This window comes from Ylistrum balloti, unplaced genomic scaffold (assembly GCF_031769215.1).
Source record: "Ylistrum balloti isolate Yb309-2 unplaced genomic scaffold, AGI_CSIRO_Ybal_v1 Utg370038, whole genome shotgun sequence".
In the NCBI taxonomy this organism is placed as follows: domain Eukaryota; kingdom Metazoa; phylum Mollusca; class Bivalvia; order Pectinida; family Pectinidae; genus Ylistrum; species Ylistrum balloti.
In genome coordinates this window covers 1501659-1529444 of record NW_026782097.1, presented here as the reverse complement: position 1 = coordinate 1529444, position 27786 = coordinate 1501659, and the positions used below count along the sequence as shown (strand labels likewise).

Sequence of the window (27786 nt, the reverse complement as noted above, 5' to 3'; positions counted from 1 at the left end):
TTCGTAAATCTATATAGTTTAAACCCAATAAATATCCCATATGCAGGACTGTCAAGTAACCTGCCCTCGCTGGATAGAATGGAAACTGTTGCTTATCATCTAATAATTCATTATCATTATTTAATTTTGTCAATGATACATGTATAAATTTTTAAAAAAATCTCGAATCGATTATTTCTATGAGACCTAATAGTTTTATGCCTAGCTTAAAGATAACGTGCCACTTTGAAAATCAAACACCTGTTACTCAGTTACACGCTTCAAATTAAACAATCCATCTTAAGAGACGGCCGTCGGGAAAAAATATCCGGTATTTTGGTTTTGAAGAATTAATAACTATTTCGAAACAAACAAAAAATACACTGTTGGCTAACATACTTTATTGCTCTTTTATAATATGATTAATGTGCATTTTTCCAATGCTTCAGTCATTTTATTATTTTTTTACCACAACATCAATATCCGCCTCTGAGGACGTTTCTTAAATTAGAACCTCCGTCTAAAACATATAAACGACTACGTGACACGATCAGTCAATTGCGGCGTCTCTGGATAAAATAGACACGGAAAAGTCCTATTTTCTCGTTGTCAGGTGGTAAACAAGGTTGTCATAGAGCGGATGCGGTACTGGAAAGGAAGAACATGGCAACGTACCCTAAAAATCCACAGGACAGTGAAACGACACCAAAGGAAAATATTCCAGGGGTGCCCGATTACGGGTGGCGAGTGAAACTAGATTATGAATGCAAAACGAAATGTACCCCTTTCACAAAACCTCGGTTGAGTCAGATACCATCACTAATAGGACTGTCACTAAGGTGAATATACAGACATTTAATTTCCTTGATACTTTGTCTTTATTTGTATTTGTTGTTTAAATGTTACTATAGTCTTGGTTGTACTGTAATTTGTTATCGATTTTCCTACCCCGGCAGTTAGATCTTCGGTCAGTGGATCACGATGTGCACTGATGCATGCAAACGTGTACATCATATTTTTCATAGTGGGTAAATACTACTCTCTTTTGTTTAATATCCCTTTGGTTATGACATACTTCCGTGTCTTGGTAATTGTTCGGTATACAACCACAGGGACAATGTAAACCACCACGAACACCCGACTTACATTATGTATATAGATTTACATGTATAACCCGACTTACATTATGTATATAGATTTACATGTATAATTACATAATACATATTATTATAAAAATATGAAAAGTGAAGTTTTATACTTACTGAAACAGAGGAATCGGACTTAAATAAGGTATAAATACAGTATAATGTACTTTTGTATAATTTAGTTTGTGTAGAAAGCAAATAAATTTTAGGAGTCATGTCATGTTGATCAATATCATTAGATGATTTTGTTATTGATTGATTTAGAGGATAGTATGCTTGTTTTATGCCTGTAATGGAGATTAGATCAAGCAGAGACATATATATATATACATACGTCTCTGGATCAAGTAACTTGTTTTTAATATGTGACAAAGTTGAGTGTTAAAATGACAAAATTTGGGATAATATTTTTTCATATGGAGATTGGGATTTATATATCATTCTCTAAAGAATTATCCAGTAAAGTTAAGAGACAATAATACCATGTGATATGATTTTATGTAGTTGTGATATTGTTAGTTGAAACTGATGCCTGGATTTAGAATATCACCAAATGCAATTATGTTATCATCTTTATCGACATTTTACATTACCCACAAACTCGTTTGGAATGAAGAAGTGAATCAGAAACAGGATTATGATTATCGTACTCTCTACTTCACATTTCGATGACATATTTTAGCATTTCTTTATGAGTAGTTTCTCCTATATCAATATTGATTGTCTGTCTCAGCAGGAAGGATGTCTGCCATCTTTGGCTAGAGTTAGAATTCAGGAATATATCAAGGATTAGATCTTGGAAATTTATCCAATAACAAAATGTGTTACATTAACCGTTATTTTAATATGATCTTTATAGCATATTTTTTACATCTGTATTACTTTTTTGTTGTGTCTATGTAGTTTTGTGATAATGTTGTATGCAAATTGCACTTCAGATACATGAATATTTGCATAGCCAAAACATATAATTCCAACTTAACATATTTTCTACAAAGTACGCTTAGTTTGAACATGAAATATTCTCTGAACGAATAGTAACATATATATTCTTCAAACCCTGAGCTTGTTGCGATTGATATTTGTCATTGATTGCTCCTGATTCTTTAATCGCCCTGCATACCAGCGTAGGTATCCAAGTGACGGGTATCGGGAACATTATACACCTGTTCTAAAAATCACGGTGTTGGCTCTAGTCTCGGTTAGTCATATATATTCTTGTATCAATGTAAGAAGTCATGACTTGTTGGTATCAAGTATGCACCATATTCCAATCACTTCAGAAGGCTCTTGGTTAGCCAATTTATCATATGACATTATTTCGCTGACTGCAAACACTTATTTCCCAAGGTCTGATCACATGATTCTGTAGTGCGCTTGTTACGTCCTAAAATCACGCCAGAAAGAAGCATTTACTTTTTATCAATGAGAAAAGAATGATTACTTACCCTTTTTTTGCATGAAATAATTTTGATTATGTAATAAATTTGCTTTTAAGAGTGGTTACTTGTACATCTTTACCAGTTGTAGAATGAACACAACAGCAACTGTTGTGGTACATTTTTATAATGAAAGCAACTTTTTTATGGTCACCCAACCACTTAATCTCTTTTTAAAGTTTTTAAGAGATGCTTGAGAAGGATTATTTCTCCATTGAAGTTTTGTTTCCAGTTTAAGAACCATACCATTTTCATTATTGACATATTTGGGAAGGGTAGCAACTCTGTTGAATGTATCATTTCCAAGTCCCACAAGAGCCACATTTGCCTGAAACTTCTGTGAGCTGTGCTCTTATCATTATATACAACTGTCATTTCTCCAACATGCTGATTGGTCAAAATACCTGTCAAAGGTCTAAATATATTGCACTGTTATACAGAGAGAGTCTGAATCTGTGTATGTGAAGTAAATGTTATAGTTCAAAACCATGTCAGGTGTTTTACAGGTAAATATTACAATCGTAGAACCTGTGCTACATTTTTTGGCCATTTTTAAGCATGGATTGTCATCATATGATAATGCATTTATTGTCCTGTTTTCAGGTGAATACAAGGATTTATTAACTCCCATTACTCAATTTTTCCATCCGGTGTCAGCACTGAATTCCTCACCACTTGCTCCCTTGCTTCTAATCAAGGGAGTAATTTAACTTGTTTATGAGGTTAAATAGAATTATGGTACCAATAACACTTGAACAATGACAAAGCCATTTGAAACCAGCCTGTTACTCTCTTCACATTGCTGAAATTTTCCCTGTGTTATCAATGACTCTACAATCCAAGTTGAATGACAAGCTGTTCATTGACACATATAGATGTATGTACTACATGTAGTAGTTTACAACAGCTTATTTTGTTTTGTCAGAAAGAAAAGACAGAAGACACATGCTCAATTAGTTTAAACCACAAGTCATTATGCTAGGTGTAATAGCTGGAATTTCTAACTGTATGGTCTCTATATTTGATTTAAGGAATATTTCAAAAAGTTGAATAACTTCAATGACAAGTTGTTTGTATTTTCTTCTCTCCTAGTCCGTTCACTCAAAAAAAAAAACTGCGGAAAATATTACTACTTTCTGCTTTGTTTATGACATTTGAAAAATTTCATATATTTGAGAATGACATTTGCAAATTGCATACACATGAGGTCAATCAGTTATAATGAGTGTGATGTTTTACATGAATGTTGGGTTTTGAAATTATATCTTAATTATATGTTTCACAAATTAAAGTATACACACCAGTCTGCTTTTATATAATTATCTTACAGTATTAACCCTGCATTTTGTAACTACCATCTTCATTCTAAATACATAAGTGCACTGTGTACTTTTAAAACTTATTTATAGTTGAAAGTTTCCCTGTAAAATAATGAAATATGTTGCGATATAAAACTTTGGTACATGTTTATTTAGAAGAAGAATCACCCAATTTAAAGTTGATAGAAATTATACAATTCAACCATAAAACTTTTGGTATGCATAATAGATCACAGAGAATAAGTATTTTGGTATATTGAAAAACAAAGTTGGCTTAATAAAAAATTGATAGATCAACTATATAAGCGTTACAGTGCTTTTGTAAATGTTTTGTCATTCTGTCAGATATATGAAAGTATGGGTGAAGACACGACGACAAGGGAGACGATTATTCATCGACCACCTGGACCAAGTAGAGCACAAATCCATGTATGGTAAGCAGTTTCTGAATGTGGGAAAACTTCTCATTTCGAAGCTCAGGGAAATATTAGTGATTTTTGATCTTATCTTAGTTTATCGAGAAATTAGTTTGTTCTCAGATGTAAGAAATGAGAAAACATGGTCATGGAGCCACTTTTAAGGGAATTACCTTCGGAATTTTTTTTATTTCCTTATTTTCCCTCTCTTTTTGAAATTTATTTGATCTGGTTTTTTTTTTTTTTTTTTAGTAATAAACACTCAGAGTATGTGAACTGTGGAGATGATTTGTTTCCACAGGTTGCCCCCTAGGAGGGATAGGGTGTGGCACAGTGGGACGAGGATTCCGAGGAGAATTCTGTCGCTTCCAGATGTTACCAGGGTTATATGAGCACCAGACTGTCCAGGCAAACCAGGTAAGCACTGTAAAAATGTAAATCACTACAAAATGATCTTAGAATCATCCTTGGGTAAGACACGTTTGTCCTCTTCTCTCCTGTCATATTAGGAATATGAAAACTACATGATTATTAATATTACAAATGGATGTAACAATCTTTAGCAAGGAGGAGTTGAAGTAATGTTAGTGCAATGTCGTAAAATATGCCAATTTGACAATTCCGCTGATTGATTTTTGTGTTTTTTTTGTTACCAGTTTATCCTGTGTATTCGTAAGAATGGTAAAACAGTGTATCAGAAGGTCCTGACTGGGCGCAAAGGAAAGCACTTGAAGGCCTGGGAATGGGGATTTCCTGCTGCAAATGCCACTTACCATGCACTCTACCCACGGGCGTGGACTGTATATGACATTCCTGAGTACAAACTGCGCCTTGTGTGTCGTCAGATCTCTCCAGTGTTTCCTCATGACTACAAGGTAAGGATCTATATCATGAAAGGTCATTCTAACGATACAATTTGTCCTTATGACGCAAAAACACACATTACGTGTGTTTTTTGATAAATAGGATTTACTTTGAAAAATAAACTAAAATTTAGATTTGACTAATGCCTGAAGAGTTATATCATTTCAAAGTGATTTGAAAATTACTTCTTACTAGTTACGTGTAAATTAAGCCAGGTTCCAGCATGTGTTACTCTGGTGTGTGTACTGAGCTTTGTATAAACATACATTATATGGTGTAGACACTTTTGATTACCTTCAGACTTGTGAAGACTTTACATCTCTATTGTACACCAAAACAAACTAATAAGATATATTTCAATCTGAAATTGTTTGGGATGAAATCTTAAATAATTGAAATTTCTAGATGTTTTCTGATTTCCTATGGAAGGTATGACTGTTCACGCAAAGAAGTCTGTCCCATCATGTGTTAGAAGAGTTTGTTTGAACTGAATCGTGAACCCAAAATCACTTTTCTTTAATGTAAAATGCATCTAATATATGGGAAATATTATACATTACAGTTCTATTTAAACATGGTTCACTATTTGCCTTAAATGTTTTTAAATGTGACTGGAATTTTTTTTTTACGCATTTTGGTGTGCTCTTGTTTGTTGTTACATCAATGACCTAGCAGTGTCTACAGTACAGTGCAGTTTCACTCTTTAGCTTACTCCTGGATTGTTGGGTTGTCGTTCAATTTTACACAGCAATTTTCCCATGTGTCAATTTTTACTATTCAGGAAACAAGCTTCCCCATGGGAGTGTTTGCATGGTCTGTGGAAAATAATGGATCAGAGCCGTTGGATGTCAGTATTGTTTTCACTTTTAAAAACGGAACAGGCTCCAAAACTGACTCTGTAGGGGAGTGTCAAAACGAGGCCTTCGAAAGTGATGCAGAGGGGACTCAAGTTACGGGTGTTCTTATTCGCCATTCCTTGCGTGACATCAAGTGTACTTATGGGATAGCTGCTGCCAACAAGGTCAGTAAAGGTCACATGTACCTTATACGTGATACTGAGAATAGTAGCTGGCATGTACAGCCTAAGTCAAATCTAACCACTTGTGTAGTGAGTTTTTTTTTTTTTTTTTTTGCTAGGAACATTCCAACTTATTCATAAAATGAAGTTGCTGTCATATGTTATGGTATTTAGATAAAAATTAAATTATAGCCACTGGAAAGAGATACTGTAATGGTCAGCCATTGGTAAGTAAACACGTACATGACATTAGAAAGAGGTTTAAAGAAGTTATAGAAATTCACGAGTGATGGATGTTTTAACAAGAAATTTTCTAAAGTGACATGTATTTTGGCATTAGATTTACATGTAAACGACTTTAAAACCCTGATTTGTTTGATATTGTATAAAATATATATAAATATATATAAACATTCAAACTGAGGAGTGTACAAAGACACAGATGTGAATAACACCTTTCAATATGAATTTAGAACTAAATACAGTGGTATAAATAATTAAACTGCATCATGCAGCTGTTACATCCTTCTAAGACTCATTAGTGATGCTAAGGGCTGAACTTTTTCAAAAATCTAGAATGCAATGAAGGGAAGTGAAAATTGATCAAAAGAAATATAAAATTATTTGAACCACAAACATGTAATACATTGAGGTGTATTTGCTGTTGAAAGACAGCTTTACATCCAGTTTATTTATCTGGATATTTGTCACTTTAGTTACCAGGATATTCTGTCACTTTGTTTACCAGGATTTTGTTTCACTTTATTTACCAGGATATTCTATTACTTTATTTACCTAGATATTTTGTCACTTCATTTACCTGGATATTCTGTCACTTCATTTACCTGGATATTCTGTCACTTTATTTACCTGGATATTCTGTCACTTCATTTACCGGGATATTCTATTACTTTACTTACCTAGATATTCCATCACTTTATTTACCTTGATATTTTGTCAATTTATTTACCTGGATATTCTGTCACTTTATTTACCTGGATATTATGTCACTTTATTTACTTGGATATTCTGTTACATCAGGAAGATGTACATGTAAGTCACAAGCTGCACTTCGACCCAAAGGGAAATGGACGTGTGCTTTGGGATGATCTAGCAGAAGATGGACAGCTCAACTCTACCCCAGGTACAGATCTATATAACAACATCCAAATTAATAATCACTACCTGTAAACAAATTGACTATATAATTTTTTTTTTTTTAATTTCTACTGGTGTTTTATTCCACGTCGCAATGTCTTAAAGCATATTTTTTTCAGATTTAAACATTCATAAAGTATATGTAGCTTATATTCCTAATTAAGATAGATACTCCTTTTAGCAGTCTTAAAGGAGTTTGGTTGTAGAGATCAATGTAAATTTCATGTCCTTTTTCATTCCCTTTGTTTTTGTGAAAATAAAGCCCATAACTGGAAATTAATGAATAATGAATAGAGTAACAATCTCCTAAAATACCTCCTTCAACTAACCACCCACACTATTTGTCCTGTAACTAGTGCCTAATATGACCCCAGATTTGTATTCACACTGCTTTTACTCAAAACATTATAGGCTTAGGACTCTGCATATTCCATTGCACAAAAGGCAGTGACTTTTTTTTATTTGAGTGCTGTTTGTTTGTTTCTGAAGGACAAGACTACCAGTTTAGGTAGCTGGATAGGGTACCAAAGCAAAATTTTCTTTTTTTTTCAACTGATTTAAGTGCTATGTATTTGTTTCTAGAGAACCAGACTAGGGGGAGGGATAGCGTACTTAAGGTAGTATATCTAATTTCCAGATTTAAGTGCTGTGTATTTGTTTCTAGAGAACCAGACTAGGAGGAGGGATAGTGTACTTAAGGTAGTATATCTAATTTCCAGATTTAAGTGCTGTGTATTTGTTTCTAGAGAACCTGACTAGGAGGAGGGATAGTGTACTTAAGGTAGTATATCTAATTTCCAGATTTAAGTGCTGTGTATTTGTTTCTAGAGAACCAGACTAGGAGGAGGGATAGTGTACTTAAGGTAGTATATCTAATTTCCAGATTTAAGTGCTGTGTATTTGTTTCTAGAGAACCAGACTAGGAGGAGGGATAGTGTACTTAAGGTAGTATATCTAATTTCCAGATTTAAGTGCTGTGTATTTGTTTCTAGAGAACCAGACTAGGAGGAGGGATAGTGTACTTAAGGTAGTATATCTAATTTCCAGATTTAAGTGCTGTGTATTTGTTTCTAGAGAACCAGACTAGGGGGAGGGATAGTGTACTTAAGGTAGTATATCTAATTTCCAGATTTAAGTGCTGTGTATTTGTTTCTAGAGAACCAGACTAGGAGGAGGGATAGTGTACTTAAGGTAGTATATCTAATTTCCAGATTTAAGTGCTATGCATTTGTTTCTAGAGAACCAGACTAGGGGGAGGGATAGTGTACTTAAGGTAGTATATCTAATTTCCAGATTTAAGTGCTGTGTATTTGTTTCTAGAGAACCAGACTAGGGGGAGGGATAGTGTACTTAAGGTAGTATATCTAATTTCCAGATTTAAGTGCTGTGTATTTGTTTCTAGAGAACCTGACTAGGGGGAGGGATAGTGTACTTAAGGTAGTATATCTAATTTCCAGATTTAAGTGCTGTGTATTTGTTTCTAGAGAACCAGAGTAGGGGGAGGGATAGTGTACTTAAGGTAGTATATCTAATTTCCAGTTTTAAGTGCTATGCATTTGTTTCTAGAGAACCAGACTAGGGGGAGGGATAGCGTACATAAGGTAGTATATCTAATTTCCAGATTTAAGTGCTGTGTATTTGTTTCTAGAGAACCAGACTAGGGGGAGGGATAGTGTACTTAAGGTAGTATATCTAATTTCCAGATTTAAGTGCTGTGTATTTGTTTCTAGAGAACCTGACTAGGGGGAGGGATAGTGTACTTAAGGTAGTATATCTAATTTCCAGATTTAAGTGCTGTGTATTTGTTTCTAGAGAACCAGAGTAGGGGGAGGGATAGCGTACTTAAGGTAGTATATCTAATTTCCAGATTTAAGTGCTGTGTATTTGTTTCTAGAGAACCAGACTAGGGGGAGGGATAGTGTACTTAAGGTAGTATATCTAATTTCCAGATTTAAGTGCTGTGTATTTGTTTCTAGAGAACCAGAGTAGGGGGAGGGATAGCGTACCAAAGACAGTGATTACTCTTTTTTTCCTTCTACTTGTGCGTCTGGTTCGTGCATTGGCCAACCTCATCCTCCCCCCAGCTAGTCCAGGTAAGAAGTCTCACTGTTTGTGTTAATATTTACCTAATCACTAATACCTTAGGTTTTTTTAGGGGTTCAGAGTAATGTTAATCAGTAATATAGAGTGATATTAATATATGTTATGTCTCATGTATTTATGCCCTTGCTGTTTCCTAGTCGAGGTACAGAGTATTACCTTCAGCTGCCATTCCATCATTCTCACTGACTTACTTCTTTCATGAATATTGATATAGAATAATATGTTATGTTTTAGGTAGAAATAATATGCTAGTCACATTTTTATTTGGTCAATTTTTTTGGTTTTTGCTAGCGTTATGTTCTTTGAAAATAAAGAATTTTTATCAAAATTTTGGGAACATGTTAAGATCAAAATTGTTTTTTTATAATAATATCCCCTGTATTTCATCAGAGTTATTTCCCTTGTCAGTCCTTATTAGAAATATATATGGAGGTTGGGTCTCCTACCACATTTATGTTGTATATAAGATAATGTAGAAAACTACTTTATAGAGTGTATTAGATAATGTAGACAACTACTTCTACAGAGTATATAAAATAATGTAGACAACTACTTCTACAGAGTATATAAAATAATGTAGACAACTACTTCTACAGAGTACATTAAATAATGTAGACAACTACTTCTACAGAGTACATAAAATAATGTAAACAACTACTTCTACAGAGTACATAAAATAATGTAGACAGCTACTTCTACAGAGTACATAAAATAATGTAGACAACTACTTCTACAGAGTACATTAAATAATGTAGACAACTACTTCTACAGAGTACATAAAATAATGTAGACAACTACTTCTACAGAGTACATAAAATTATGTAGACAACTACTTCTACAGAGTACATTAAATAATGTAGACAACTACTTTTATTGAGTGTACCGGGTATATGAAATAATGTAAAAAACTGCAGTTATAGTGTATAGTAAAGTAACATACCAGTAAATATCATAGAAACATCATGATAACATAAATAAGCTATTTGATATTTTAACTGCAAGAAGGATGAATGAAAGGTGCAACTGTCAGTGTCTGATTTAACCAATCCATGAAGTGAAGTCAACTTCATGTGAATTCAAGAGCTACAATAGAAATTCCAGTCTGGCCCTTGAATTAACCTGAAGTTCATGAAATTTCAGTTGAAATATAAAGTATTTCTACATTTATGTACTGATGGTTCAAAAGATAATGATAAGGTTGCTTCGGCCATGGTTACACAAGATAAACCTATGGATACTGGCTACTGAACAACACCTCAGTATTCTTGGTGGAATCGCGAGCTATCTATATCAGGTACTTGTCTTCAACTTTCATTTTGCTTTTTGCTGGGTTCCTTGGCACATGAGAATATCTGGGAATGAAAAAGTAGATTGTGCTGAAAAGGCAGCTTTATCACCACCACCTGTTGTTTTTAAACTTCCTTTTACTGATTTTAAACCATTTATCAAATAATTTCTACCAGCTCAGTGGCAGAAGGAATGAAATCAATATACCAATAATAAATTGGACTCCCTAAAACCTATCATCGGTGAATGGTCACCATACTATAGACAACCATTGAGACAAAGTTGTCCTTGCCCGTCTTTGGATGGGTCATACATACCTTACACGTTCATATATGTTGAAAGGCGAAGATAATCCTCGATGCATAGGATGTGATTAGCCATTCAACGTTGAACATTTTTTATTGGACTGCATTGACCTTCAATCTTATCGAGAAACTTTTTTATCGTAACGTTACAAGTCTAGAAACCCTTTTTGAAATTGTTGAGATTTACAAAATTCTAGGTTATCTGAAAGATGTTGGTCTATATTATAGACTCTGACTTACTATTTTAATCTTTTGTGATTATATAACCATTTAAGATTTTAAGCATTTGTCTTTCACTTTGTTTGATGTTTTTTTCCATTTTGGATTGGGATTGCTGTGTTTCAATGGTTTATGACCCTAATGACCTTTTATGTGTTGACGGGTCATTAAAACCATAATTTTTTCATTTCTAGTACCTTTATGTCATGTTGTATTGATTACATACCTGTAGTTAACCCCCTCCTTCCCCTGTCAAATTTCTTTGTCATCATGTCCCTTTGGTTACACTTTCTCCCAGTTCACTACATTTCACTTCAAAAAACTATCATTAATTATACTGCATCTTTCTTCCATGGAAGCTAAGTTTAGATGTGAAGGGAAGTTGTGATAAATCAAAGAAACATAGAGAATAAAAAGTACACTTAATGTAGAGCTTCAAAAATATTTTGTAGTATCCTTACTTCAGCCCTCATACATTAACTTAGTACACTTGTCATAGTTGTGGCTACTTGGCATGATGTAGATTAATGCTATATATAAGTACTGTAACAAAACTATTTTTTGATGCTGTCACCTGCATGGATATAAGAAAGAAAGTGAATATTTCAGACAAACCACAGAGAAAGGGACAAGAATCTGCTGTCGCTGTCTGCTCTCAAGTAACAGTGCCACCAAGTAGCAAGAAGGAAATGGACTTCACACTTACGTGGGATATGCCTGTTGTACACTTTAAAAACAAAGAGAAACTCTATGGAAGGTACTGTATTTTGGCATAGTATTGTACAGATACAGTGAAACTCACTCGTGTCAAACATGCTTGAATCTAATGTATCAGATAAGTCCAATGTTTTGTTCAGACCGGATTTTTTCTCTTCTTTATCTCAGTAAAATAAACAGGGATGATTCAAACACTGTTGAATCGAATACTGCATTTGTGTCGAATATATTTTGTGGTTCATCCCTGCTAAATTCTACCAAAATTTCCTCGTTTCTGTTGAACATTCAAACATCACCTTGTCTCTTGTAAAATTTCCTGGCTTTGGTCAGCATGACTGAATACTATCGGTCAGTCGTATCTGTGTTAATTAGCTCTTTTGTAATTTTCGATTGAACATGAATCCCTGTGTTTACACAGGTGCACAGTCGAAAGTTAGAATTTATACAGAATTAGGCAACCAAACATAAACAAAACACGATGTAGTCTGTTAACCATAAATCTGCTGTGAAACCAAAGGAAAAAACAAATGATGACTGCACTGATGCAGAATGATAGAAATACTTATCTGTCATATACACTTCTGTTTATGATTTTAAATACATATACTGATAAACATGTACATATACAAAGTGCTAGATTTATTGTATTCTATTTTACGTTTACGCTCTTATGGTGCTGTACATGAAAAGTTATGCTTCAGTGACGTTACCGCGACCTTCACCTTTTTGTAACCCACTTCAGTGCTGTCTATGTAATATAAATGTAGAATACTGAACACTGGAGATAATATTGTATGTAGGTATGTCTAACTACAGAACAGTGGAGATAATATTATATGTACATATGTCTTCGTACTGAACAGGGGAGATAATATTGTATGTAGGTATGTCTAACTACTGAACAGGGGAGATAATATTGTATGTAGGTATGTCTAACTAGTGAACAGTGGAGATAATATTGTATGTAGGTATGTCTTCCAACTGAACAGGGGAGATAATATTGTATGTAGGTATGTCTAACTACTGAACAGGGGAGATAATATTGTATGTAGGCATGTCTAACTACTGAACAGTGGAGATAATATTGTATGTAGGTATGTCTACCTACTGAACAGGGGAGATAATATTGTATGTAGGTATGTCTTCCTACTGAACAGTGGAGATAATATTGTATGTAGGTATGTCTAACTACTGAACAGGGGAGATAATATTGTATGTAGGTATGTCTAACTACTGAACAGTGGCGATAATATTGTATGTAGGTATGTCTACCTACTGAACAGGGGAGATAATATTGTATGTAGGTATGTCTACTACTGAACAGGGGAGATAATATTGTATGTAGGTATGTCTAACTACTGAATAGGGGAGATAATATTGTATGTAGGTATGTCTACCTACTGAACAGGGGAGATAATATTGTATGTAGGTATGTCTTCCTACTGAACAGTGGAGATAATATTGTATGTAGGTATGTCTAACTACTGAACAGTGGAGATAATATTGTATGTAGGTGTGTCTTCCTACTGAACAGGGGAGATAATATTGTACATAGGTATTATCAAGATATGTTTGCCTAGAACCTACTGCAACATAGGAATGGTTGTACTTGTATAGATGATGTAGGTTTTATTACCTACTGCCAACTGAAAATATATACACTGTAGCTTATCAACCACAGAAACAATAACACCTTCGTCATGATATCAACCAAATGAACCATAAAAATTTCATTTGTTATCGAGATTATAATTGCTTTGCTAAGCTTGAATATACATAATGTTGCTGATGATATTTTTTTCAGGCGATATGGACGCTGGTTTGGGTACAAGAATGATGCATGCCCACGTATGTGTAGCTATGCTCTACAACACTATTCATCATGGGAACAGAAGATAGAGGCATGGCAGAACCCAATCTTACAGAATAGGTATGTAAGCAGATGTGCATCTTTAAGAAATGTTTTTAAAAAAAATATACGATTATTTGATGTTTTGAAATGTTGAAAATATTAAAAAAAAAGTATATGAAAATTTTTTAGAATGGATGAAAACATTTCTCAAAATAGGTGTGCACAAATTTTATCAGATGAGCATTAACACCATAATTATGCTTCAAACGTAAGTTTTCTTGGATGCAAGTTCACTGAATATCACTATAAAGGATGATTGTTGATGATTTTACCAGCAATCTACCAGCTTGGTATAAGTCTGCATTGTTCAATGAGCTGTACTATGTGAGTGATGGAGGAACAATTTGGGCTGACCCTCTAGAAAGGAAGGACGGCGAATTGTGTATCAGCAAGGACCCTAGTGAGGCAGCTGTCATTCAGGAATACAGCAAGTTTGCCTACTTAGAAGGTGAGGGCTGGTTCTGAGAGCAGGAAGCGTCCTGTTGGTACAGTTTACCTACTGATTAACCAAAGGAAAGCAGGTTTTTGAAGGTAGTTTAATTGGATGAAGACCCACTGTAATGATCAATGATGTGAGATGTTTATATATTTATGTAAAGCATTTTATATCAGGTGAATGATGCTAGCCCATCAGATCTCTCGTAACGTTGGTTTATTTTATTTGTCGTTTGGTTTAAACAAGATGAACATTATTTTGGCTAATCATGCCCTGTAGTTAATGTCACAGATGACACCATGTACATGATGGCATGTGGAATTCAGTTGGCATTGGTTTGTTTTGAATGTGATATCATGAATTCTATTCAGAGGAACTTACATTACTGAAAGTTGTTTGCTTAAGTCTATGTACATAGAAATATATTTTGTATGTTGCTGCTCCACTGTAAAATGTATTGTAGGTCATGAGTACAGGATGTATAACACGTATGACGTCCACCATTATGCCTCGTTCTCTCTCATCATGCTGTGGCCTAAGATACAACTGTCCCTACAGTATGACATTGGTAAGCCTTATTTACATTCACAAGTTCCATTTCTGCAGGTCCAAAAAGAGCAAGACATCAATAAGCACTACTAACACAGCTGTACAAGGTCATATCAATAAGCCATACTGACACAATGTGTTATCAATAAGCCTTATTTAGACTATATGCAGTTATTACAACCTGACAATAATAAGTCTTGGATCTACACCTCTCTCTCTGCAGTATAACATCAGTAATCCATATTTTTCAGCTTTTTCCTCAAACTCTAATACTTTGAGTGCTGAAATATGTTTTTTTAAAAGTATGATATATAATTCTAACCAGAAGCACTTTCATGTTGTTAGATTAAAACTGTAATGTTACGATATTGATGTGAATGTCTTTTCCAGCTAAAGCAGTGATGTCAGAGGATGCCACACCCATCCAGTTCTGTATGGAAGGAATGCGAGGCATCAAAAAGAAGGGCAATTCGGTACCACATGACATTGGAGATCCAGGTTAGTGGAACTGGTAGCTTCTTTTCCAATAAACTGGACATCAGAAGTCATGTTTAGTTCAAGATGTGAGAGAAAGCATTACATGTTAAAATTCACACTTCATAGGAAAAAACTGATGAGGAATAATCCAAATAAGGCAATATTGGTATACATTGATAGGTATGAGGTAATATCAGAGGGGAACGTGGTAGTTAATGTAAGGGTTCAGACAACACTGGGATTGTAGAGAGTAGCCATTGTTTATCAGAGTTTATGTTTTGGAGTTTTCTCCCTTTGAACAATTACAGGCAATACATAGCATGTATCTGCTAGTGATATAATACAACTACTACAGATAAACAATCAAATCTTACAGGACAGGGTGGTGGGATATGGGGGCCCATATTGGAAGCCAGTTTAAAGTTTGATTTAAAATGCTATTCTTTTTAAAGCTCTTGGTGAATTTCAACCAAATTTGCTCCAAAACATCATTGAGGAAGGAAAATCATTTAAGACTTAAATGAGTTTGGGTCAACCACTGGGGGCAGGAGGCCTCAAAAAAGGACTTCAGCTGAAGTTTTGGGTTCAAAATGTTACTCTTCCTTAACACCTGACAGAAATTTTAAAGCATTAATGGAGAAGGGTCAGGGATTACAAAGAACAAACAAACTGAATGTTTACTTTAAAGTTCTGCTATATGGATGCATAGATTTCAACCAAAGGCCTGAAACATCATTGGAAAATAGCAGAGGAGCTATTAAGGCCCATGGGGCTCTTGTAACCATTCTTTACTGTAGAGTATACTTCAGAAAGTTTTGATCAGTATTCTTTTTGACATTCAATTAATCGAACTTTTCATACAAATATGGTTTTTTATTCCAAACAATTGAAATTAAAGGACTGATTTCAAATTGATGGATTTATCATTAAAACTTTTTTGCCACAGAGGATGAACCATGGACTTGCTTGAATGCTTACATCATCCACCCAACATGTGAATGGAAAGATTTGAACCTAAAGTTTGTCCTTCAGACTTACCGTGACTTCAGTATAACCAAGGATGAGGAATACCTGAGGAACATGTACCCTGTGGCAAAGGTAGTCATCCTTATGAAACTGTTTTATAGAATATTTTATAAAGGTTTTTAATATCAGTTAACATTATAGATTTGAGTAGATGGAGATTGCTTGATTTAACTCTTGGTCCATAGTTGTTGAAGTGATGCTGTACCAGGCCCCACTTGTATAAAACATCTCAACTTGAGATTTCCTCAAGTAGAGATTTTCCTCAGCTGATATCTCCTCAAAAGCGGCTTGTATAAAATTTTCTCAAGGAACAGGAGGAAGGCATCAGCTAGGATGTCCTGAAATTCCTTGAGGAATTTTCATACAAGATATTACAAGGAGATATTAGCTGAGGAAAATCTGGGCTTAAGGAAATCTCAAGTTGAGATGTTTTATACAAGTGGGGCCAGTTATATAAAGACAAAATCAAATTTTGTGTATTTTAGACAGTAATGGAGATAGCAGAAAAGTGGGATACAGATGGCGACGGCTTGATCGAAAACAGTGGATTTGCCGACCAAACATTTGATGCTTGGTCCATGACTGGAGCAAGGTCAGTTGTCATGGTAATGTGGAAAATATACCTTTAAATTGTTTTCAATTTGATTTCCCCTCCCAGTGGCTGACAAGGCATTTATCATTTTTAGCTCATCTCGCCTAAAGGTGAGCAAAGTCACATGGATCAGATTTGTTAAAACATTCAACCAATTTTTCTCATGAACTAAAATGCCCAGAGGCATGATATTTGACTGATATGTTCCTTGGATGACGCCCGACAAAGTTTGTGTAAAGAAATGACCTTGACTATATAAAAATACAGATTGCTGACATACGACATTAAAGCATGTTTCAAGTTCTATCACAGTGATTTGAATCTGTGGGGAAGAGGGGAGTGCATGGCATACATATTGTGTATATTTTGATTGTGCGTATAAAGGATTCTTATTGTTATGACTGATCCCTACACTGCACACAAACACACAAATTACAATCATGTATGCCAAAGTTTTCCATTTGGGAAGAAAAATTTAGTAGCTTATCAAGTAGATCATTTATTATTTTCTCTGATTTGCAAGAAATATTGAAGTAAGAAACAACATTATTCTAAGTAATGTTTGTAATCATGATTCGGACTACCAACTCCATTTTTGTTCCAAATGTAAGAAAAAACAGAGCAGGCTCAAATAACAACAACAAATATCAAAATGGAACATCTACTTTGCTGTTAACACCCATATCAGATCAGATTAAAGATAGATTTTAATTCATCTTGATTGGATTTGTTTTTTTATTTACATTTATAACATTGAAATAGTGCCTACTGTGGTGGTATGTGGCTGGCTACACTCAGAATGATGATAGAGATGGGAAAAGTCCTTGGAAATGAAGAGGATGTGAAAAAATACACAGAAATACTCGACAAAGGCAAGGTGTCCTTTGAAGCAAAGGTCTGGAATGGTTAGTCATCTGTCTTTTATACATACAGTTCAAACTTGTTGTCTTGTAATCACATTACTAGAAATTCTGTTTCAGTTGGAATAATTTTCAAGTCACAAATTTTTACCTTTTTCATCTTTGTGGTTTTGTTTGGATGACTCAAATTTCATTGGGTCAAAATTTCGTTTGAATCAAAGTGATTTTTCAGTCCCTGGAATTGAAAAGCAGTTGAAAAGTTATTTGTTGTCTTGAAATTAATTTTGTCAGAACATGGACACATCTTCTAAAGAGTTTAATCCATACATATACAGAATTTAATGTCACCCATGCATAACACATGGCTACATATACAGCTTATTGGTACAAAACAGTTGATCTCTTGACAAATAATTACCTGTTTAATTATCAAATTAAAAGTTGTCTCCTTGAATTGTGTCCCTGTCCTGTAGCAGTGACTTACTTGTCCTGAACTGTGACTGAACTGGTCCAAAATAGAATTATATGGTCTCCACCCTACAGTGTTTTGATGGGCGGGGCTAAAAGGGGTCAGACTGTCTCAGATTTCAAAAATCTTCTCTTCAACACCCAGATATGGCAGAATCAAATACCCTTCATGGATGGAAACATCATAATGTGCTTTACCAGAATTGTGAATTTAATGGCCCCAGGGTCTCACATTTCCCTGTGGGGAGGGGGTAAATTTACTATAGTTTATCAAGGAAAAATATATTTTTGAGCTTAATTGAGCATATAGATCCAGACTAACCTCCAAGGGCTGATGGATGGGGCCAAAAAGGGTCAAATTGACTTAGAGATTTCAAAAATCCTCTTCTCAGTTACTGTAATTTTTATTGAAAAATTGTATTTTTGAGTATAAAGTTGAGCATTATCCACTGGAAATAGCTTTGTAGGTATTATTAATAAAGGATGACAGTTTTGCTTTCAGGTATTGACACTGACTTGCTATCAACAATGTCACAGTTTCTTTTTTATGACACTTGTAAGCTTTCCCTTTAACCTTTATAATCAATACTGCTTATCTCTGTTGACTGTCAGTGCCACTAGGCCTCTTGTAGAAAGTAGAAATCTTTTTGTTTCTATTAAATACAACCTTTCAAACAACAAGTTGATTTACGCTGTTTGATGTACAAAGTACCATTCTATCCTAACCCATGCTTCATTGAACAGCTATCATTGTCAGGAAACTGATATCATCGACCTTATTTGGGCACTTGGTTTGACTTCAAATTTGAATAAATAGAAATACCTTTCATTGTCTCTTGAATTATTTCTCCATGATGCGATTTAATATAGTCCAAAATATGTCAGGCTTTTCTAATTTTATCAAAATCTTGATATCATAAGTAAAGATTTATTTCAGGGTTCACGAAGAAGAAACATATGCTTTGAATATTTAGATGGGGGGGGGGGGGGGGGGATATAGGAAAGGAGTAAAATTGAAAATACCTCATTTAATATGTAATATATATAACCCACTGAGACTGTTACACTGTCCTTGTGATTGAACAGGAAAGTATTACAATTACGACAGTAATCCAAGTGGTGGACATCATGACAGTATCATGTCTGACCAGCTGGCTGGACAATGGTTCCTCACGGCATCAGGCCTCGCCGACACATCGGTATGTACACCAGCTACAGATCATCGGTTTTGGTGATGAGAGTAACTTGATTTTGTGTCTGTTTTACTTTGTCAGCATCAGAAGTTCAGCATTTTTTATTTGAATATCTTTTTAACTATAGGTATTATGGTAATTATAAATGATCAAAGCTGATATTGTATTCTCTATTACAAAGGATTGTTTATAACAGAAACTTCTTTACTCTGATAAAGGAAGTTGTAATCCTCAACTGTTCATATGTCCTAGTTGAATTAAAGCTTATACTTTGTAAATAAAAAAACATATTTATATTTTTTATTAATGTACGCTCAAACATTTCAGATATTCCCAGAGGACCATGTACAAAGTGCTTTGGAGACTGTGTACAAATTCAATGTAAAGGGATTTGGCAATGGAAATATGGGAGCCATCAATGGGGCAAGACCAGATGGTGGACAGGACATCACCAGTTGTCAGTCAGAGGAATTCTGGGTGGGTGTGACCTACAGTCTAGGAGCCAACATGATACAGCAGGTATGTTTCTGTGTGATATATTGGATGGGCGTTTGTCCTCAGGTGATGAGGTATATGAAGCTTTTATTGTGAGGCCTAACAATATGTTTCTTAGTGACTTGGGATATCATTCAAGAAGATGGGACAGAAAAAATTATCGGTTAAGTCACTGGGACCAGAAGGGATATCAGTCAAGAAGATGGGACAGAAAAGATTATCGGTTAAGTCACTGGGACCAGAAGGGATATCATTCAAGAAGATGGGACAGAAAAGATTATCGGTTAAGTCACTGGGACCAGAAGGGATATCAGTCAAGAAGATGGGACAGAAAAGATTATCGGTTAAGTCACTGGGACCAGAAGGGATATCAGTCAAGTAGCTGGGACAGAAAAGGATTATCGGTTAAGTCACTGGGACCAGAAGGGATATCATTCAAGTCATTGTGACAGAAAAGGATTATCGGTTAAGTCACTGGGACCAGAAGGGATACTGATCAAGTCTCTTGAACAGGCAAGAAATGCATAGGGACACCAGAAGTGATATTGGTCAAGTCATTGGGGTCAGAATGGATATTCTGATAAGGAGGAACAGCAAGAAGAAAGGAAAAGAAGATAAATTATCAGTCTTGCATAGAACTAATAAAGATCATTCCATGATGGGTGTGAAGATCGCTCAGGGAATTTTTGTTGCCCAAATTACTCCAAATCAAAACGTTCACTAGACATTTTCTTTTTGTTATTATTTTGAGGGTGGGGAGTTGTATTTTTTCATTTTGAGAAATTTAGGAGCATTTGTCTGTTTTGAATGATACCAATGTTATTGAAATTCCACTAGACACAAATTGATGTTATGGTCTTTCTTGATTACAAACAATTTGACAAACATGCTACCTTCAAGAATTATCTACAGCAACCAATGTGCACCATGAGCACTGTAAACCAGTAGTGTAATTCTAAATGGTGAATTCAACAAGTAAATGTGTGATGGTGACCAGCACAGAAAATTGTGGATGTCTGTCAATATAAAAGATAAACACTGCTGTTTATACTAACACCAAATTTGTGAAAAGTGCCTTGACCCGTTGCTGTATGGTAAAGTGAACCATGATTCATTTCACAATTATGGTAAAGTGAAGCCACTTTATTTTTTTTTTCAATTGCTCTTTCTTCACTAATAAAACAAAAAAAAAACCAAAAAAAAGTGTGGGGAATTTTTTTTCCAATTTTTTTTTTCACTAATTTTTTTTTCTATTTGCCCTGATTCAATCATATAAACCCACCCTAAATTTCCCCACCCTTGTTATTTTTTCAGTGTTAATATGTTTGGAGGAGCTTAATTAATCAAAGAAATAAGGAATTAAGTGAAGAAACATTGATTAAAAACAAAATATAAAGTGGCTTCACTTTACTATGGGGGAGGGGTTCATTTCATCATTATGTATTTTGACCCGAGTTCATTTCCCCATACTTCACAATACCATGCTACACTGTATTCAGGCTTAATGAGGTCTGATTTATTTAAAAGTTTTTAACAGCTTCTGATGAAAGCTAAAGTCTTGATGTTTGCTTAGCATTTTCCAGCATTATTATATGCTGTAACACAGTAGGCATAAACACACGTAATTGTTGGTACATGTAGGATAATGATAATGTTACATGTACAAAAACAACATCACATCAACATACAGTTATACTGTTCATCATCGTGCAACCTGTTCTTCATAGGGCTAGTGAGCTCTCTCTCTCTGTCTGTCCATAGGGCTAGTGAGCTCTCTCTCTGTCTGTCCATAGGGCTAGTGAGCTCTCTCTCTCTGTCTGTCCATAGGGCTAGTGAGCTCTCTCTCTCTCTCTGTCTGTCCATAGGACTAGTGAACTATCTCTCTCTGTCTGTCCATAGGGCTAGTGAACTATCTCTCTCTGTCTGTCCATAGGGCTAGTGAGCTCCCTCTCTCTGTTTGTCCATAGGGCTAATGAGCTCTCTCCCACCCCCAAAACTCCCCTGCTTTTATCCTTCAGGTCTTGTCATGGCGATGCCATAATCCAATGCTGCATTGGTTTGGTTTCATATCAGGTGGACCTCAGCTGATGAAATTGTCTAATACATGTTAACTGGGAGTCTTGTCTTTGGCATGGCGGGCATTTTCAAAGGCAGACTGCTGTCCAAAAGATAGCTAAGTTTGTCAATGGTATAGACTTATAGGATTAGTAGGTAGCAGAACTATCCACTGTAAATACAGTTACAGAGAACGGTGTGCATTCATAATTCACACCCAGTCAACCAGATATTATGTATTGATAAATCCTAAATATTACCGACTTATGTATCTGGGTTACACTAGTATCAAAACCACATTTTGTAACAATATATCTAAACCCTCTTTTGGCACAATGCCCAACCAGGTTCATGAAATCCAAGAAATGCCCTTTATCTATAGACAATGTCACAGTACTAATTCATAAATATAAATTGATAAATTCATCACAGGAATTACACCGAACACTCCCATGTATTCAGCGAAGGATAATATTTGACCATTCTGTTATTGAGTGACATAAACTTACAAAAACAGGCATTCTTTACCTTCATTCAGATTCACATGATATCAAATTTTCAGTTCCAAACTTATGTGGTTGCAAAATGTTGATACAGCATCAACTTTTTCCATTGACAATCAAGTAGCCCGTATATAGGATCAGTTACAACCTGGCATGAAGGGCTGCCAAGTTTGTTGAAATCAATTACTTTGATGATCTGTCAAAGGTCATAGGAATAAGGTTTGTTAAAATCTTTAAACTGCTTCTGTTGAATAACCAAGACACTTCTGTAGATATTTATACCCAGCACCTCATTAAAGTGTACTCATATGACTCAATTCAAAACCGGTTTCAGCCAGTAATATTTCAACAGGTACCAGAATAGTTCACAATACACAGTTTGGTTATATCATAGCGTTAAACAGTTTGGATCTGTCATCAGGTTTGACTGTTTGGTTCTATCTTAAAACCTTGAAATTTACAGTTTGGATATAAAGTTCTCCAGGCATTCATGAACACCTGTTCATCACATCTCATAAATGGAATTTTGTTTTTTTCTATACTTCCTGGGTGATTTCTCACCTGGCAGTATAAGAACCCAGATGTGCTGAACTTTATTAGGCCTCAAAATCACCTCCAAGCCAATTCCTGTGTCAAAGACATTCAGGTAGAGCTATTATCTTAAAAATCCAATAGGATGATGTATGGGGATCCTTGATAACATTTTGCCATTTCCTGATTTCAAGATCTCATGCGCCATCTGTAATATGATTAGGGTATTGGAGGTATAATTGATAAGTTTTCATCTTTCATTATCAGAATTTGCATTCATGACATTATGCTGTGACATTAAAATGAAATTCAATGAACTGTCCTTTTTTTCTGCCATTTCTTAGATCACCAATATAGGTTACTTACATGTACGAATATGGCTTTGTCAGCGTTTTCCAAAATTTTACACATCTTGTTTCAAGTCAAAGTATCGATCACAACAGCTGCGGAGAAGTGTTTTGATCTGACAATGCCTGGAGAAAGCGAAACCAATAGACGATAATAATAAACATCAAAACACTACTCCGAAGCTGTTGTGTTTGATACTCTGTATCTGATATTCTCTAATGCTCAATCACACTGCATACTCTCGGTATCGAGACGAAGAGTAAAGGAACTGAACACCCAATCTACCTAGCACGAACAGCGTTGGCTCTACTACATAAATCCTGCTTGTTTCATGTGATTTATATCTGTTCTAAAATCATATATTGTCATGGAGTTAAATTTTGAAAAAATAAAACAATATTTTATGAACATTTGTTTTAATGCTTAAATTTACATGTAGCTCAATGTCTTTTAACTGATAGTCTATATATGGTCAAATTAATTAGTAGATGAAGACTGGTCAAGAAACCAACACATAGAAATCCTCCAAACTTTCTAAATTTAAACCAGTTTTCTTCCATTTTCCATAGGTGTGTTTCATTTCCAGATATTCTGGGCATTTTATCCTCAAATAAACTCAGTGACCTTAGGAGAGAAGGTTGATTATGGTACAGGTAGCCTTGTTGTGACAATCATTAATCCACATTCTATATCACTGGCATTAATCTGGGGTTAATTTTTTTTATTTTTAGAACAATTAATTTCATCAAACCATACCACTGATTTGTTTACCACTCAGATTTTAGTAGTCCTTCTGCAATGAACATGAATTTGAGTAATTAAACAATAGCAATCTTTGTCTCAAAAATCCCTTGATCTTGATAAATACAGTTCATTAGCCTAGAGATTATATAATCTTCCATCAGTGAGCTGAGGCAGTTCAGCACAAAAGATCCTCAGTAGTTCTGATCAGCTTAAACATTATGAACTATAGACGAGAACAGAAATAGAGTTTTGAAAGTTAACACAAAGACATTGTCTATACATTTATAAATTTAGCAGTAAAACCTGTGAAATTGAAAGTGTTTCATCTGTTTATTTTCATCACTGTAATATACTTTGTAGACTTAAAATAGTCCATTTAATATCACATTGCTGAAATTAATCATACTTTCAATGATAGGAGACTGACATTTATGATTAATTAAATTGTCAAAAGCAGTGATTTTGTCAATTATGACGTACATGTAATGCTGCTTAAAACATCATTTAGATAATCATCATCACTACAAAGGCTGACATCTTGTCAATATTTGTAATCATATTGAATCTTGAAGTGATGTAGTGTAATCTCATTTGTATTTTCTGTTGAAAATCAAAATATTTGTAATTTTTTTAATTTCCACTTAATTATTTTGATGACTTTCGTCAAGTGAAAGTCATTTATACTGTGTTATCTAAACTGGATGAATAGTTAGATTTGTGTTTCCAATGGCAACATTTCGTTTCAGATAATTCTTCAATTGGCTTAATTTTAAAGATAGTCTATAAATAGATGAGAAATTAATTATTTTTCCTTTGTCTTATGCCTTCAGATGAATACATATCACTCTCAGCTATAAATTTAACCGTACAAGTTTTGGTTTCTGATGAGAGTTTTCCCAGTCATGTTTTTAAAGTTCAAATATTATTCTGTTTCTCTCATAAATTTTCCAGTGGGAAATAAAAGAAAGTATATTTAATACTCTATTCATGTATACCAGCTTATTTTGCTTTGCTAAAATTTGACATTTTGGTGTCAAAACCAATATGTAATATACTCTCTTAAGTTATCAGCTAATTCTTCAAAAATATCTAATGAGGCAGCTGTGACCTGAATGGCTGATTGCTTTACACAGAACATCTTCTGTAGTAATAATAAAAGACCTTTAAAAGACTCTAAACATATCTCTTACCACTTTGAAATTTTGATGCCACAAAGTCATGGACGAAGAATAAGAATAATGATATGAAACAGAACAGTAGCAATAGGTCTTTTCACCAGTTAGTAAAAAGCCCTAATAAACCTATGTTAGTGAATCTCCAAAATGTTTTTAGAAGTCTAATTTCAAAGTGGTGTTGCACTATCACTGGTTATGATTTGTTGTACTGATAATAACTTGCTTGCAATTTTACATATCTGACTATTGGATGCTGTATTCCTCTGGTTTGATGCGAATTCTTGGAGGTGGGTCAAAATGGCCAAGCACACATTTAGTCTTAGCAGTCTAAAAGTCATCTGCAAGTGAAAATCAGCATAAGTACAAGACAAGAAGATTTCTTCAGAAAATATCTCTTTAAATGATCACCATTGATTTAATCATAATTTCTACTTTGTACCATGTTTCATATTGATATTGGTAAAATTTGTCAGGTAACCAAGAGGCACATATGTGCATGGTGACAATATCACACTCGAGGGCAACATCTGTAAACTATAAATTAAGTATCGTGAAATAAAAAAGACATCAAAGGACTTAACATATTATATGTACCTTCATATGCTTTATAGGTTCCATACAATGTTACGTAATGTCAGACAAGGAACAATGCCATTAACAGTACCATATTTTAACTCATTGAACTTTTGTAAACTGTGTAAAGTTTTGATGTTGTTCTGGGTTCAATATCAAATTCCAATGTCAGTGATAAGGACCTCTAACTTGTTTCAGTGAATTATACATTGCACAGATATCACAATCTGATTGAAAATATATTCAAAATTCCCAATTAGGCTGTTGATAGCCATCTACAAAAGTGTTTGATGGTTTTGCATGTGATGGATTATATCTCACATTTAAAGTTTCAAAATAATTAATGCATATATATATATATATATATATCAACATTAACTTTGTATTTATGCTGTCTGTACAGGGAATGGTAGAAGAGGGATTCCAAACAGCCTGGGGTGCCTACCATGTTTGCTGGGAATGGTATGGACTAGCATTCCAGACACCTGAAGCCTACATGATGGATAAACACTACAGATCACTGGGATACATGAGGCCACTGGCCATATGGTCAATGCAGTGGGCACTTGAGAAGTTCCAGCCACAGCTCATGTCCAGTTGATGATTAAACCATCTAAAATGATCACACCATGGTTTAATGACTTATTGATATAATGAGTTACCTGTAGACCCATTGGTGAATTAGATTCCATTGTGTTTAGCACCTAAAGTTGATTGGCATAATTTGCTGATTTCATAAGGACATCTTTTAGATTTAATACCTTACTGATCTTTTGAATTGTATGTCATTTTTCTCAGTCATTTGATTGGCTATGACCACCGACTGACATTTGGTAAAATCCTATTAAAATGAACATTGCATTTACTTCGTCGTCAAAAAAAAAATTACCAACATTGCATACATGAAGCTATGTACTCCATATTCGGGTATAGTATAGCTGACAAATGCGTTGTTCTGGATTTAGAGAACAGAAGACACGTTTATTAGGGAAAAGTATATATACTACAGGATATTGTTACGTTTTTTTCCCCTTGTCTTTTCTTTCTTACCTTTTTTTTTCTTTTTTTTTTTTAAGAGTGTTGTACATGTTATAATAAAACCAGCAAGGAAGAGTGCTCTGTTTAATTGTGAATGTTTTTCAAATTAAAAATGATATCTGTATTTTCCTAATTTGTTAAATTTTCAAAATATTAAAATATATGCGTCATGATAATTCCAGATATGATTATTATATACATTATGCAAGGGTTGGGGAGAGGTATTGGGAAAGGGGTTGATAGAAGGATTGCGAGAGGTTTGGGGAGAAGGGTGGAGAGTGGGGTTGTCAATGGAATAGAGAAAAGGACTAGGGGATTGGAAAAAGGGTTGAGTGAACCTTAGAAAGGGAATGAGAAAAGGTAGGATTGGGAGAGGGATGGTGAAAAAAGGTTGGGGAAAGGTTTAGGAGATGGATTTGGACAAAGATTGGAAAAATGTTTAGGAGAGGTGTTTGGAGAAAGATTAGAAAAAGGTTGAGGAGAGGTGTTTGGAGAAAGATTAGAAAAAAGAAAAAGGTTTTGGAAATGGTGGGGGGGGGGTGGGAGTTGGATAGATAGGCTGATGAAAAGAAAAATGGTTGGAATAGGGGTGGAGAATGAGGTTACAATTTCCAGTTTCAGTTATGTATGTATAGAGTATTTAGGATGATTGGGTTGTAAGGATACGTTGCAACTTTGGATTTTGATACCTGATATATATATATATGTATATTGGGAGATGTAAGAGGATGATAAGACTGTACAATGATTGCCTTTGTTCATTTACTGAAACACTGCTGGCTAGTGATCTTTACTTTACACTGATTTTGTGATGGAGAAATGGATGACTCCTTATATTCATC

At 34.6% G+C, this 27786-nt stretch overlaps 1 protein-coding gene across 1 annotated transcript; it reads left to right on the top strand.

The window, feature by feature from the left end:
* The first annotated feature begins 611 nt into the window (after positions 1-611).
* LOC132548987 (non-lysosomal glucosylceramidase-like) lies at positions 612-26643 on the top strand. The gene is made up of 18 exons (XM_060212889.1): positions 612-818; positions 4228-4316; positions 4600-4715; positions 4955-5173; positions 5944-6183; positions 7222-7324; positions 9315-9431; positions 11862-12009; positions 13774-13899; positions 14157-14329; positions 14781-14885; positions 15257-15364; positions 16290-16441; positions 16855-16961; positions 17724-17866; positions 19376-19488; positions 19810-20001; positions 26310-26643. The coding sequence occupies exons 1-18, from the start codon at positions 643-645 to the stop codon at positions 26505-26507; spliced, it is 2625 nt and encodes an 874-aa protein (XP_060068872.1). The 5' UTR covers positions 612-642; the 3' UTR covers positions 26508-26643.
* Positions 26644-27786: the final 1143 nt, after the last annotated feature.